Here is a 15,562-nt window from a genome sequence, read left to right as displayed (position 1 = left end):
AGACGTCACTACTGCCACTGAATAAATGGATTTACAATGCTGCAAGATACCTTTCAGAAAGAACTCTGCTACCAGACTTACTATTTCTATCAACAGTATTGAAACATTTTTGGGCATGGCGATTCAGGATAGGAAGCCTAATGCAGCCTTGTATTGCTAGAATCATCTGTTAGGTGTCCATATGAACAGTTCCCCAATACTCCCTGAATGCAAAATAAATGGAATTTAAGCTCTATTTTTCTTGTGAATAAAGCTTTCATACTAAAGTGTGAAGGATTCTTGGCTATTTTACTGGGAAACCATTTTCTAACAAATCTTTTTGAACTTCTAAAAGTTGTAAGGTCAAAATTATGATTCTAACATGAGAGGAAAGGGAGATATTATTCACTCAGCACTAATTAAGGAAATATGTATTTACTGAAAACAAACCAAACCTGAAAAAGGAGGGTATTCAAAAGATGGCTGGCTATAGTAACATGAAAAGCAAAGGATACTTAGTTTTAAAAGCACAACTAGAGAAAACAGTAAACAATACAAATAGGAATGAGAATAGCTTCAAGCATTAATTCTTTAAAAAACCAAGATCACTGAAAACAGAAGCAGAAGTGCTACTACATAGGTTAAAGAATATATTGTAAAGGAGTTAAGAGAATACACAAAATCTTTCCTATTACTATTACGTCCTCTCAACTAACTTATCTAAAGGAAACTCTGCTTGCTTTATTCTGTTTTCAAAATATAAATATCAAAAAAAAATCTAGTTAATGGTGGAAAGGTATTTGTTTTAAAAATATTACATACAGCAAAAATCGTATTAGGTATAGTAGGTAAGTGAGAGATATAATTTTTTCTAGCATCAAATCACCAGAAATATTTTTAAAAAATTTTAATAGGGTGGATTTTTATTGCCCTATATATATTAAAATAATTTTCTATTAACCTGTTTGTCTGTGAAATACCACAAGACTTTTTATTTTTTATATTTTAATTACTCTGTGCATGACAAAGGTGCTGACTTTATTGAGTTCACGCCACTGTTCATTGGACAGCATGAATATTCTAGCAGTTACCGTGAAGTTCCAGAACCAAGGTCCCAGGGTTCCTGTGAGAAGCTGGCATATTATAATTATGATCTGGGACTCTGTAACATCGAATCTATGCATAAGGAAACAAACATTTCAAAATAACTTTACTCAGAGCTTTTGCCAAAGAGCCTTACAGGTAGCAAAAACAGATTTAGAAGGTAGCATTCCCCTTAAAATGACATCTAAAGATTCAATAATACGATTTATACAGTACTATTACTATCCTTATGCAAACATGTATATTTTTTACCCAAACCAAAATAGTAGAAAAGTTTAAAAATTTAAACTGTAACACACTGAATAAATGACTTGTAAATAGGGAGCTGGAAACACAAGAACTAAAAACACAGTCAACTCTTAGTTACCTAAGTAGTGAATACTACTTATCGAATAATCACATTATCTTTAACAGAGGTCCCATCAGTGCCAAAACCTACCCAGACTTCTCTGGAGAGGCAATGTTTTCAGGAGCCCCAGTGCCCAGTCATCTATGTGTTTGAGGAACCACTAATCTATCCCCCACCCCTTCACTGCCCCACATCTCATCATACTCCTACCTCTGCTATCTCAGTAGAATTAGGACATGTATGAGGAAAGGGCAAGGGGAGACTGTGACTCCTTTGGATAAGGTTAGAAACAAATCAAACTGGTCAATTCCTTGTCCTGTTTCCTAATAATCTCTAGTCCAGAATCTTATCCTTTTTCTTCTTTCTCTTCCCGTAATTCCATACCAGCATTATAACTCTCTACTATATCGGATTAGTTTATTAGTGGTAAAAATAAGTGAAATGTCCAATTCAATCACTAATGAATTTGTGGAACACAGATGGTGACAGAAAAAGACCAGTGGTATAGAACAGGCTTTAAATCAAAACCATGTAATCAAAATTGAGCGGAGGAATACTAGAGATAGAAACAGGTCTACGACTTTACCTGATGATCCAAGAATCCAAACTGCAATCTAGGCTTTACATTAATATAAATAGCTGTTTTAAGATATGTTCTATAACAATTTAATAAAATTAAAATGAGCACAGTCCTAATGACTGAATCATTACCAACAACAAAAAATACATAGGGAAACTAGAAACTGAAAGGAAAATCTCTGATTATTTATTAGTTTATGTGATAAACCTAAACTTTTAAAGATACAAATATCCTATATAGGCATTCAGTAGGAAGTTTCCTAACTCTTAATCCACAAAAAGTAGATTACACATTAACAGACAGTTTGGATTATAACATTAACGGTTTTTAATTACTAGGATATCTTCAAATATTTATTCTTTAGAGATTTCTTGGGTAAGAACTGAACTGGATCTGTCAGACTACCAGTAGAACACATAGCCTATTGACTTTTCTCATTTAACTAGAAAAGAAAAAGTCAGAAGTTATCTACTTACATAGAAATAAATGTGGTAGCAGAGTTATTAGCTAACGTAAATGGAAACGTTAGAAGCATGAACTGAAAAATGTAGTAAAGATAAATACTCTGCCTGCTGTAATTATAAATAAGTACATTGGAAATAACGTCTGTGAAATTAATAGACTCACAGAAGGAACGTCAGACACCATCAAATCCAAAACTTTGATTTACGAATTAGGACATGAAAGTTACAGGCCTTGCCCAAGTTAATATACAGACAATAATTTGGAGATAACACTTGAGGCAAGATATACTCATCCAGTTCAATTCATTATAATTTTTTTTGTCTTGTGAAAAGAGTGTGTCCCCCCGCCCTCCATGATAATTTGAGTATGAATTCTACCTTTCACAGTGTGGAAGATTTTTTTAAGGCCAGTATTTTGCATAAACAGTTTTATTAGAGATTAGAGTTTCTAAGCATTTAATTTAAAAAAATGATTCCATATATACATGTAGAAATTGATTTTAAAATATCTAGATATATAGGGTTTAAGCCTTAAGAGAGGGAAACGTGATCTCTTCCATTTAATATAATCCATAAACATTTTAAAGAGTATTTTACAAATGTTTATAAATGAGCTTCAACTCATAATTATTATCTTTTTCCACTGACCTGTTCCTTCTGTGAAGTTCTAGCCTCTGAGCCCATGTCCCTCCCCAGTCTTTCAAATCCAGGCTAGTAAAAATCCTAACGGGCTAGGCTGGATCCAGAAGGGTCCCAATGAGCAGTACTCATCTCTGTCAGACCTCCACTAGCTCAGTCTAGAAGGACCGTCACGACAGGGGTCTGTCCAGATGTGAAAGGTACTAATATTCTCTGTATAAGGCAGCTTTCAGCTGTGATCAGAGCAAAGTGCTGAAAGATTTAGCTCATAATTTCAGGGATGATATATCTAAATCACACTGGCTTTCTCATCATACCTGCCTTTGAAAGGAAATTACTTAGTTATAGATGAATTAAATTATGGAGACTATTTTTGGTCAAGATACTATGAACAAACTTAAGAGCAACTAAAAACAGTGATATTAGGAGACTAAGGAAAACAAACACATCTCTTATTTGGTAAATATGTTATGTGGTTATTAAACACACAACAACCTAAATTGGTTATATATAAAAAAGAAATCCTTGTGATTTTTTTCACTTGAGTGTAAACATCAAAATTAAACAATTAAAATAAAAATATTTTAAAATAAAATTCCTAAGGTACCTAAAGTTGTTTTCACACTTCTTCAAAAAAGGAGTAAGAAAAAGCAAGGGATTTAAAAAACTTTCTTTAGTCAAATTCCATTTCAGAGTTTATCTTCTTATTTTCTAATTAAACAAAATAAAATTTGGACTTTCTCCTCCATACAAATTTTAATATTTAGCCTATTATACACCTGCCTATTCTCTCTGCTCTTAAATACAAGGAAGCACTAGAGTCTCAGGGGGAGAGTGTCCTCCCATCAGCCCCTCTGCCTGTTACCCTACACTCTGGTCCTGCATTTTCAACGATCTAGCTCCATATATCCATCTCTCTCTTTTTCCCCCTAATATCTTCAATCTCTTCTCTTGTCAATTTCTTCTGTGTAAATACAAAACCCTCCTTCCTTTGAACCTATGTTCTTTCTTCTAACAAATGCCTTGCTCCTTCTCATCATCACAGCCACACATTTCGTAAGTCACCTGTACTAAACGTGTGCTCATTTATTCCCTTCACTTCTCCCTATAATCTGGCTTCTACCCTACTGCCACAGAGAAACGACTCTGGATGGCCTCCACACTGCCAAATTCAGTGTACAATTTTCTGTCCTCATTTCGAGTCTTGGCAGCGTTTAGCGTTGTTCTCTTTTGAAATCTCTGGCTTTTCATTCTGGTATGCCTCCTTCTCTGGCTGTTCAATAATTTTCATAGGCTTCTTTCTAGGCTTGCTTTCTAAGTTTTCTAAGCTATTTTCATTCTATTTGGATGTCTAAAATCCCTCACGTACACGTTCTAGGTAGAACTCGCCCTTTCAAATAGGTTCCTCTACTCTAGTGCCTTTCTCCACCTTCCATCCAATCACCCATGGAGGGGAACTGGGAGTTACTTCAGTCCCTGCTCGCTCATTTGTTCCCCATATGCAGATAGAGTCGAGGTCCTACAGTTTCTACCTCTTAAACCTCTCTCTGACCTATGACTTTCTCTCTGATTGCGCTGTCATTGCACTAGCTCAGGCATCAGCATTCCTCACATTAATGATGCTGATGACTCCTAAGGGTCTCTTTACCTCTGTCACAGCCCACTCTAATTCACCCTCCAAATATTGCCAGCCTGCTCTTTCCAAACTGTCCTTTTGTTATGTCCTGGCTTAGGTCCTACAGAGGCTCCCCACAGGTTCAGGACAAAGGCCTGAACCTTGGCAGGACACAGAAGTCCCTGATTCTCTGGATCTTCTCCAACCTTATCTCCTGCCATTCCCCTACAAGCACCTTATGATTTAACAGTATAGAGCTGGTCATAGTTCTCCAAGTACATTTTTCATCAAAGGAATACACCACAAGGGACACTCCAAGACTGGCAAATAGAAAGCGGTGCTATCAAATCGCTCCTAAAAACACTATTTACTCTTCCCCTATGTCCATGGTTCCTTCGCTCTCCTTCCTTCAGTTCCCATACCACATGGTTGGTGCTGCTTTACTTGAAAGGGAAAGATGATTAATTAGGGTTGATAATAAATAAGATTTCAAAATAAGGGCTTGAAAATTAACTATGAGATAATAACCACTGCAACAAATTATGTCAAATCCAGACATTATAAATTCTGCTATTTTTGAAAACAGTAACATCACTAAAAACTACAATTGAATTAGGGCAAACCAAGTGATCTTAGAAGTCTAATATATTTTGTGGTTTTATCAACGCAGAGAAATACTATGAAAATATTATTGAGATAAAGGCTATAAAAACAACACTGAGAAAAAACATCTGCACATATTATCAATTACTGCTTTTTTCTCAGAAATCCAAATATTTTATGAGCACTGATCATTTTATAAACTGCTGACGAACGCAGAGGCAAACAACTTTCAATTGGACATACATGTCCACTATTGTGTATTACTTTAAGACGGGCCTTAAATATGTTTTCTAAACGTCCAGGACATGTCTTTTAGTTAACATCCAAAATATTAATAATTACTGTTACTGTCGTAAGTTAAGAACATCTTAAGTTCTATATAAATAAGTTTAACAAAAATCATTTGAACTAAACCTGTAAGGAATGGCTGAATTTCTGTGCATCCTAGGTCTTACAAGACCCAGAAAACTAAGTTTATGAGGGATCTAAAATTTAAGTATCCATTAATGATTCATCTTAAAGAGACTAGGTTAAGATGTTCTATCATTTGCAATCAGAGATTTTTATTTGGATATTTCATGAAGTATTCCGTCTTTTCTCAAGTTCTTTGTCTTTTAATCCTACACCATGAAAAAAATAAGACTAACTTGAGCAGTGTAAACAGGATCTGTGATACTTAATTAGACACCAGTTGATGAATTCCATCCTTTACCTCATTCCAAGACTAGTTTACTCATTAATATTTACAGAAAAGTACTGATCACCAGGTAGGAACCATTCATTTTGGAGTTTGAAAGGAGTCTGTATTTCATTTTTTAAATTCTTGGGCATTTTGTTGGTGGTCGTAATCTACATGGTATGGCATGTCAGCTGAATAATTAAGAGCTTAGATTTTTATAGATTCATAAACAATATCAAAAGCATAAAATCTAATTAAACTATGATATTTAGAGATGAAAGTCTGCTCTCATAAACTATCTTATTTTTCCTGAAAACGCATTTTCATGTGTCAAAATAAAACATGGAGTGAAGATGAATAACAATAGGAAAAAAACAGTGAATTTACCTGAGGGAAAAACAAGTGGGTATGAGTAAGGAGGGATACTGCTTTTTGTATTATTTGAAAAATAGTGGTTGGGAGGTTCTAAGAGTTCCTTTTAAGCAGTATGATAGAATGACAGAGATCATTAGGCAGCTATAATAATGAGTTTTAAATTTCTTTTATTTGTTAAACTAATTTAGTGCTTTGATCAATTCCTAATATTGAAATACCTAAAAGTAACATTCTCCATATCTGAAAGAGGAAACAAACAAAAAAAATCACCATTAAGTGTTACTTACATTCCAAATCGCAATGTTCCAGAAACATATGTCTGCCAGTGTGCACAATAGAACATGAATGTCCCAGCAAAACAACAAAAAAACATCCAGTCAGGGTTTGTCCCCAGCTGCACTGCGATACAAGTTCCAAGAACCACGAAAACTGCAAGAGAAAGATCACAATAAAAACTGAATAATCTGAAAAATCAACATTAACTGAGCAGGGAATGATTTTAGATGAAGTAAAAAGAAGACATGCTATGAACATACAATCTTCTCTGTTATCCAGGGTACCAAAACACTAAGATACAACCTTTTACATTACCTTTTACCCCATAATTTCAATTCCTTCTTTCACTGTACCACATCGTGGAACCAAAGGTCTCAAAAGCAACTAAAATACTTGAGCATTTTTTGGGGTATTCTCCCAACTCAGTGATAGCGATACTAATGAACAGTTAAAAATTACAGACCAGAGTTAAGGAAAAAAAAAACCCAAAAAAACCACCCCCTGTGCCTCAGTTTCCTCATTTGTAACATGACGATAAAAAACAGATAAAATGTATCAGTATTGTAAAGAATTTCAAACAGTGCCTGAAACATATTAAACACTATGGGATTGTTGGGAAAAAAAAAAAAAAAGAAAGAAAAACTAAAGGCGTACATAATTCACAAAAGGACTGACTTCTTTTTAGATTCATAGCTTTTTTTTTAGGTAGCAGATATAATTACAGGTGACTTATATAGAAAAATACTTCCTATAAAAGTTTGGAACTCAAACTACAGCACAAAAATGATTATCACTTAAAATAAAAAACAGGATACCTATCATTCCATAGTCACCTAATTATAAAATCCTTTCAAGACACCCAACAAGCCTTTATACTCGGTGGAAGTCTTGAGTGTTTCTTGAGTCCTATGAGTTATAAGTGCTTAGCTATTTACTCTCCTCTATTAAGTTGGCTATTGTTAGGACACACTGAAACAATGATTTTTCACATGAACCTACATCTGCAAATCTGAGTTCAGGAGGTAAAATTATCATGGGTTTTTGCTTCTTTTAAAAATATTTACCATGCTATACCAAATGACAAGAAACCAACAGAAAAACTAATTAAAAATCTGTGTGTGTGCAAGGGGGTGGGCATATTCCTATCAGGAAGGCTAGACAGAAACCGTCATTTAGTTTCTAAATCTTTTTTCCTTTAAAAATGTACTAAAATATTCTTTTTAAAACAGAACAAATAAAGATATATCACCTATAATCTAATATATAGTAACTCATCTACTGCTAGCACATTAGTATATTTCTAGGTTTTTTTTCCTAAAGGTTTTATTTATTTATTTGAGAATGAGAGAGAGATAGTGACAGAGACAGTGAGAGAGAGCACAAACAAACAGAAAGGAGAGGGAGAAGCAGGCACCCCACCGAGCAGGGAGCCCGAGGTGGGGGTGGATCCCAGGACCCTGGGATCATGACCTGAGCTGAAGACAGACGCTTAAGCGACTAAGCCACCCAGATGCCCCTTTTCTAGTCTTTTTATCCAAGCCCATTACCAGTTATACTCCAAGTCTACAACATAATTTTAAATGTCTACAGAATATCCATTTAAATATAAAGACCATGAATTTCCTAGCCTCCCACTATTGTACTTGTCTATAATTTATGAGATTTTTATGATGACAATTATGCCCAAAGATTTTAAAAACAACAGGTGGCAAAAGAATAATATTTAGGTTTAAAAACTTTAGAAATTAACTCAATTTCTAAATTTCCCCACACAGCCAATATAGTCTTTTGAAAACATTAAAACTTGATATCAATCACTTATTCTGATAACTATCATAACACCATAAACCTCTTATTTATTCCAACATTTTTTTCACATTAATTTTATCACTACTAACCATCAACATTAAAAAATCAACAATACCTGTTGATAATGAATCACAACCATGATCAAAAAGTTCTCCCAAAGGAGAACTGCTGTTAGTTCTTCTTGCCTGTTTCCCATCTATGGCGTCCAAAGACTGGTAAATGAAAAGGCCACATGCACAAGCAATGTATGCCCACAGAGGAGCCTGTGAAACAAATAAGAAACACAAGAGTTATAAAGACATTCATCACTATGTTTCACTGATAGATTTTTACTTGCCGATTTTTATCTTTATTCTCCAGAGAAGTACTATTGGTTGGAAGCTATGGGAGAGAATCCAAAGGCTATGTAATGAAAAACTTTTCGAGACAACCGAAACTGTAAAAGAATCAAATTCTTTGCTTTGTAGGGGTGCTCAAGCAGATGCTGGATAACTACTTCCTAAAGTTATGCAAGAGATCAGACTAGGTAACTTCCATAACATTCCTCCTAACGTTTAGACTCTAAGAGATAATTAAATAATAACCTAGTATCGTTCTTCCCAAATTGTATCTTTCAAGATGTTTACAGGTCTTCCGTGAAGAAAATGAATTCCATGCTAAACTCACGTGGGAAACACTGGAGTAAACAATGTTAAACAAACTTCTCTACTGCAGGACTTCTTCCAGCTCTTAATGTTGCTAATGCACACTGTGAATGTTCAAGACGGAGGACACAATATCCTGCTATTTTCCAAATTTATTTGAGCACGTAACCTATCTTTCAACACACCTCTTCAAAGTTCCATGGACTGACAGTAGGGAAATGATCTAGTACACGGGGTGCTTAGAACATTATTTTTCAAATATTTGTGGGCACATTTTCAAAGAATAATTTCTCTTTTCCCAGACAGAAATTGAACAACTAATACTGGATTTAAATGTTGTGTTACAAAAGGAGAGCTTCTATTTGACGTGTTCTCTTTAAGAATGTAGAAGAGTGTTTTGTATCACTTCTATTTTCCCATGCCCAAGCCATGAAAAAATTTCTATAATCACGAGGTATTTTCTCGGATACTGGTTATCAAGTTAAGCTGAATGTTAAATGCTCACAGCAGTAAATTAAAACTACTCAGAGCTGCAAATAATATTTATATGCTGCACTGCAAAGAGGTTCCTCTCAAAATTCTATTTAGTTCCCGGTATTAAAGGTAAGAATTTCCTCAGAGGCTCGTATTTTAGAACACTGAAGCTGTCAAAAGGACCATAGCATAAACCAGAGTTACAAACCCTGAAAGCAATCACTGTGATTGTGTAATCATAATTTATATGCAAGCTCACTGGACTGATTAATCTTGAGTGACTAAGAACCCCACCTTCCAGACTTTGAGTCTACTGCTCTTGCTCCTAAAGGCATCTAGTAACTCTCTAGAGCTGCCCTGTCCTACACAGTAGCCAGTACCCATTTTAGTTTAGATTATTAGATTTATTTTAGTGTAGATTTTAGTTTCAGTTTAGATTATTAGATGTATTTAGATGAGCTATGTTAGTGTAGATTCATTAAAATTATGTAAAACTAAAAACTCAGTTCCTCAGCTAAACTAGGCACATTTCAGGCGCTCAGCCAGCTGTGGCTATGGCTACCATACTGGACCACACAGACAGAGAACATAACCATTGTCGCATTAATTCCTACTGGAGAGTACTGCTTTAAAGGACTAGAAAGCTAGGGACTTCTTGGGGTCTAAACGGAGGATTTTAATGGGGGCAAAGTGTTAGCCCGAAACAGAGACAACTTCAACTATTAGTATACACACCATCTTAGAAAATGGCAAAATACTAATTACATATATACATAAGAGAAAGCAAAGTCTTGTGGTCTTCGGATCGTTCTTTCTTCCTATGAATCTGTAGAATACTAAACTAATATTTATATATTTCTTCCTTGTTCCCATTTTTTCACAACTTGGAAGTGTTTTAGGAAGAAGCTTTCTTGGGGTGCCTGGGTCTGCCTTCGGCTCAGGTCATGATCCCAGGGTTCTGGGATGGAGCCCTGCATTGGGCTCTCTGCTTAGCAGGGAGCCTGCTTCTCCCTCTCCCTCTGCCTACTGCTCTGCCTACTTGTACTATCAAATAAGTAAAATCTTAAAAAAAAGGGGGGGTGGAGAAAACTTTCTCATTCAGGAATAAGCCCGGTCTCAGCTGGGTTAAGATACACTGAATCAATAAAGGAACACATTTATCACTCAGGAAACCATCACACCGTGATAGGTGGGTGGAGAAGAATCAGCATAGGAAAATAATCTTATCACAATCAGACAATGAACTGACTTGCAAAATCTTGCAGAGATGTTCTTATATGAGTCAACTCTGGTGAAAAAATTCTAAGAAACTTGGTTTTACGGAGCTTTTGAAACAGAACTGTGGGGTTTACATACATACAAATGTGTACATATGCTGATGCAATAGTGTTTATTTTTTTCTTTTTCTGGGAGGATATATCAAAAACTTGTTGACGATAACAGGAATTAGAGGTAAGAGTGGGAAGGAAAGTCAGGTAAAAAAGATTTTACTTTTGTTTTATACCTTTCTGTCTGAATTTTTCCAACTATGTAATGTTTCCCCTTTCTTTTTCAATGTCAGTAGGAGTTAACTGGGCAATAAGATTATGGGCAACGTGCCACTTCAACTTTCTTTCCAATTTTCTATATTAAAACAAAATCTAAGAAATTTTTTAGCAAGTTGGATCAAAAACATTAAATTTAGCAATATAAAACAAAAACAAATGAACGTTGAAACAAATAACTCTTACGGTCATATTCCAAAAAGTTGTATTTAAACCTGATGGGAGCTCTTATTGGTAACAGCACATAGCTCAATTCTGGCTTTCCTGTGTATAAAATAGCTAACACCAATTTTTTAAATCTATTTTGTGCAGCAAAGGTAACTCAAGCATATGTAACATATATCAAGCTGCAAGATAAATTCCAAATTAACTTTTTTGAAACTAAAACCAAAGCTACTAGCTGATGAGATTTAAATACTTAGTCTCAGAAAGAGATGATGAGGATATTTTGGTACCCATATAAAAAGGGCTAACTCTTCATTTCTACCTTAGAAATGTGAAAAATAAGGGTTGATTTTCCTTTCTTACCTACTGGGAAGTTATTTCCTAACAAAAATGGCAAACTCCACTGAAACCATGACAATAGTGACATTCTTTTCTACTAGAAAGATTAGTATCTGAAACTCTAATGTATTAAAAAAAAAATCAGTAACATAAAAAATACATGGAAAGCTCACAATACCTAGAGACATGAAATTTAATGTTCACCCACCAGGACAAGGCCCAAAGGAATTAGAGCTAAAATGAATGAGAATGTCCCTGAGTAAGAAATTTATGGAACTCTCTGACTCCAAAACAGTGATTAAAAAAAATAAATTCAGTAAGAACTTACATAATTTGTGATTCCATATAAATGTGTTAGAGGAAATCAGGAATAATAGGAAGGTTGTGGGGAAGAACATGTTACATACTTAATGTTTTTGACCAATGAAATAATAACCACTTATTGAGCATTATATGTTAGGCACTCTAAATGTATAATTTTATTTCTCTTAATACTACAAAATAAAATTTCAAAGGATAAACTGTGACTTAGAGAATTTACATACTTACTGAAGATCACAGAGATAACAAGAACATACCATGCAAGACAGCCATGACCTATTTTAATGCACTGTGATCTAAAGCCTAACAAGGATTTCTACTGTGCAGCTGTAAACGCATCCAGGCATAGCCTTTGTGGGACACTACCTTCCCTAGCAGAACACCAAACAGTGGCTCAGTCATGTTCTACCTTGATTCCTTCTAGCAGCAATTCTGAAGCAGCAATTCTGAAAAGTTCTCTGTGATTAAATAGTTCCCATTCTGGAAGCTTCCTCAAAGATTTAAACTAATTCGAGGATTACTCCAATAATTCCAAATCACTTAAGCACAGAGGCTAAAGAAAAGTATTATAGGGAACATGGTACCTGGTACACGCCAGGGTATTCAATAAATGACTGTTAGTGGTTGAGCTACCTTTGAACTTGCCCTCAGCCCCTGATCCCCATCATGGAACCAGGTTAGGATTGTTGGAGGGCTTCCTTTGCAATCAACACACCTCCCTTGTTTTGCTGTATCTCTAAGGATATGTGAGACCTAAACCAAGTTCCTCTGCAAGTGGCTATCAGGTCCTCAAATAAGCCACAGGTAAAATAATTCAAAGGACATGCGATAAAGAATCCTAGGACACTTTTCAACAATCATACTGGTTTTTGTTTTTTAAGTTTCCTGATTGATATAAAGGAAGACAGTAAAGAAAATGATAAAAATCAGAAAGATATTCATATAATCTGTATGGACTGGATTTGTATAGTAAAAGAGGAATTAAAATTAAATTATTCAAGGGTGAGGAAGAAATAAACATCTGGAAGGAGACAAAAAAAAAAAAACAAGCAAATGTATTTTATAGGTAACTGTGATGTTCAACAGCCATTTACTTTAAGTGTATATGTGGAAACAAATGAATTAATGATAACCAAAAGGGAGGGATAGAAGCTTGGATGGTGATAACTTTATCACAAAGAACAAATCCTCTGAAAACACTACTTAAATGATTACCTCAAGCTTATAACAAGATAAGGAGTATTGTGACCATGATGGTTTCATATGGTTCAGGGTCCGGTCTGACACCTTTAGTTGAGGATCACCTTCTATCTGCTGGGTGACCTGGGACCGATTGCTTGGATTAATATAGGCACAATAAGTGTTTCTGATTCTCTTCCATTTATCTCACTACTTTAGTTCCCTTTTTATCATGGAAATTTTATGACCAAAGAGATAAACTTCAATTTACTTATTTTGATGACGAGCTCTAGTTTCAGTTTTGGTTTTAAGTAATGGGTACAGAGGGTAAAAGAGAGAGCAGCAGTAGAGACTTGTACTTAAGGCGGCCCGGGAAGAAAGTCTTTGTCAGCAGTAACTGCTCCCCTTCTTAACAGCAGCCACTGCAGAATACAGAACAGGAAATGCATTGTATTGACTTTTTCTTACATGTCTTTTGCTTTGTTAGTATAAGAGAGATATACCTGAGGTCTATCAGTCACATATATTTACAGGAAGAGAAAAGGGATATTCAAACAATTCCCACAGGAATGGAGAGGAAACCACTTTTGATAAAACTGATTTACAGTTGTGCCATCTGACTACCAAAGACTTTTTCTCTCTGATCATTTTAAACTTTGCTAAGATTTCATTCAGCTATTAAAAATTCAGTCATTTTTAAAAACTTTTTTTATATTGAGATTTACTGATTTTAAAAGGAATATCTTACATGTTAATCCCTGATAGCATTAATTTACCTACTAGAATCAGACTCTACCTTTTGCTTCTGGTTTTCATAAACAGAGGGTATAAAGTAGATGGTAGTTATAAGCTTTATTAATGGTATGTGTGATAAGATATTTTAAAACTGTTGATAAACTGCTGTCAAATCACCTTATCTTTAGCTAAGATGACCTAAAAATCCCAATTAGAGTTTTGGGTATATAACAAATGCTCAAATCTCATAAGAAATTCATCTTACCTGCTCTGTAGCTGTGGGACAATAGAAGACTAATAAAACAGTTGTACAGATGTTTATTGACAATCCAATGATGGTGATGAGATTTGGGGCAATCCAGGAGGGAACTCTTCCAACTAGCCATTCCCAATACCCCTGCATTAAGGGCTCAAGCAGGGACCGTCCGGCACTCTGATATCTGTGTTCTTCTAGTCGCTTTAGTTGGTGCCTTGACAATGGTGGTGTAGGTAACTGAAACAATTTATTTAATACACACCCTGGAGTACTCATATGCCCGAAGCCCACAGGGGACTCCGGGTGAGAATCTCCACATCGTTTCCTTGTTGACCGATGCCCACTCATGGATCTTGGCTGTCTTTTATTTCAAGATAATAATTTATCTTGTTTCACGGCTTTTTGTGTCTGGTCTTTACCTGAAAAAAGAGAAAAAGACACATCCATCAGCCACTATTTTTATCGATGTCAGTAAATTTTAAAAACAAACTGGTAACAGTAATGCATACCAAACAGATCAGAACACCAGGGATCTGTTTTTAGTTCTTCTTCTTATTGATGGCATGAGCCAAAAGAAGTCATATAACTTCACCCTCAGGTGAAAAATATTAAGGGATTTTAATAGTAATATGCTTCTTGATACCTTATAGCTTGCCTGATTTCAAAGCTCTTGCCTTTTTTCCCCCATCTCACACTGATTTCAGTAATACAATGGAACAAATCTTAGAAATGACCTAATCATTTCACATACATGGACACTGAGGTCCAAAGGCATACCCAAAGATAGCTAGCAAATTAATATTAATTAATATCAGAGGAATGACTTGAATAAAGTGGGTCCTAAATCAGATTTTAATTTAATGTTAATAGCCAACATTGGGCACTTACTACACACTAACACTTCAAGCATGTTTCACATTTTAACTCATTTAATCCTCACAACAACTCTAGAAGGCAAGGATTATTAATTATCTCCATTTTTTACAGAAAATGAAACTAAGGCACGGGGCTAACTTGTCCAAGCTCATACAGCTGGTAAGTGAGGTTCACACAAACATAGGGTTTCTGCCTAAGCTAAATTGAAAGATAAAACTTATTAGTGGAAAGGGATACTGATGACATTTCAGGCAGGGGTGAAGAGAAAAAAAAACACGTAACCATAAGAAGACAGAATATACGTATTAGCTGAGTGACCTGATGAACTGAAGTAGTAAGAAAAAACTGTAAGTATATTAAGTGATGAATATTCATAAAGGACCTTGAGTTTAATCCCTGAAGTACTTGCACTTGACTTAGAAAAGATTAAAGATAACATAATCATTATAAATTACTAAGCAACATAAGAAAATAATGACAAGAATATTTTCAAGATTAAAGGGTAGTTATATATATTCATCAGACTGCAGAAAGTAGTGAAAACACTCAAAAATTAG

The 15,562-nt window shown here is 35.0% G+C and overlaps 1 protein-coding gene across 7 annotated transcripts in view; it reads right to left on the bottom strand.

The window, feature by feature from the left end:
- Positions 1–15,562, bottom strand: part of CEPT1 (choline/ethanolamine phosphotransferase 1) — a 37,097-nt gene that overhangs the window by 15,637 nt on the left and 5,898 nt on the right. For 6 of the 7 annotated variants that reach the window (XM_045801524.2, XM_087866164.1, XM_045801521.2 and 3 more), the window contains 3 exons: positions 14,139–14,548; positions 8,588–8,735; positions 6,675–6,816 (listed from right to left, as the gene is read on the bottom strand). In XM_045801524.2, coding sequence (XP_045657480.2) covers positions 6,675–6,816; positions 8,588–8,735; positions 14,139–14,477 — 629 coding nt within the window. In that variant the 5' untranslated portion in view covers positions 14,478–14,548. Of the gene's footprint in view, positions 1–1,070; positions 1,156–6,674; positions 6,817–8,587; positions 8,736–14,138; positions 14,549–15,562 lie in introns of all 7 variants that reach the window. The other variant, XM_045801522.2, reaches the window with a different exon arrangement.

The sequence above is a fragment of the Ursus americanus genome, chromosome 12, assembly GCF_024610735.1.
Source record: "Ursus americanus isolate L20-20 chromosome 12, mUrsAme1.1.p, whole genome shotgun sequence".
Lineage (NCBI taxonomy): Eukaryota > Metazoa > Chordata > Mammalia > Carnivora > Ursidae > Ursus > Ursus americanus.
This window is presented reverse-complemented; position numbering and strand designations above follow the sequence as displayed.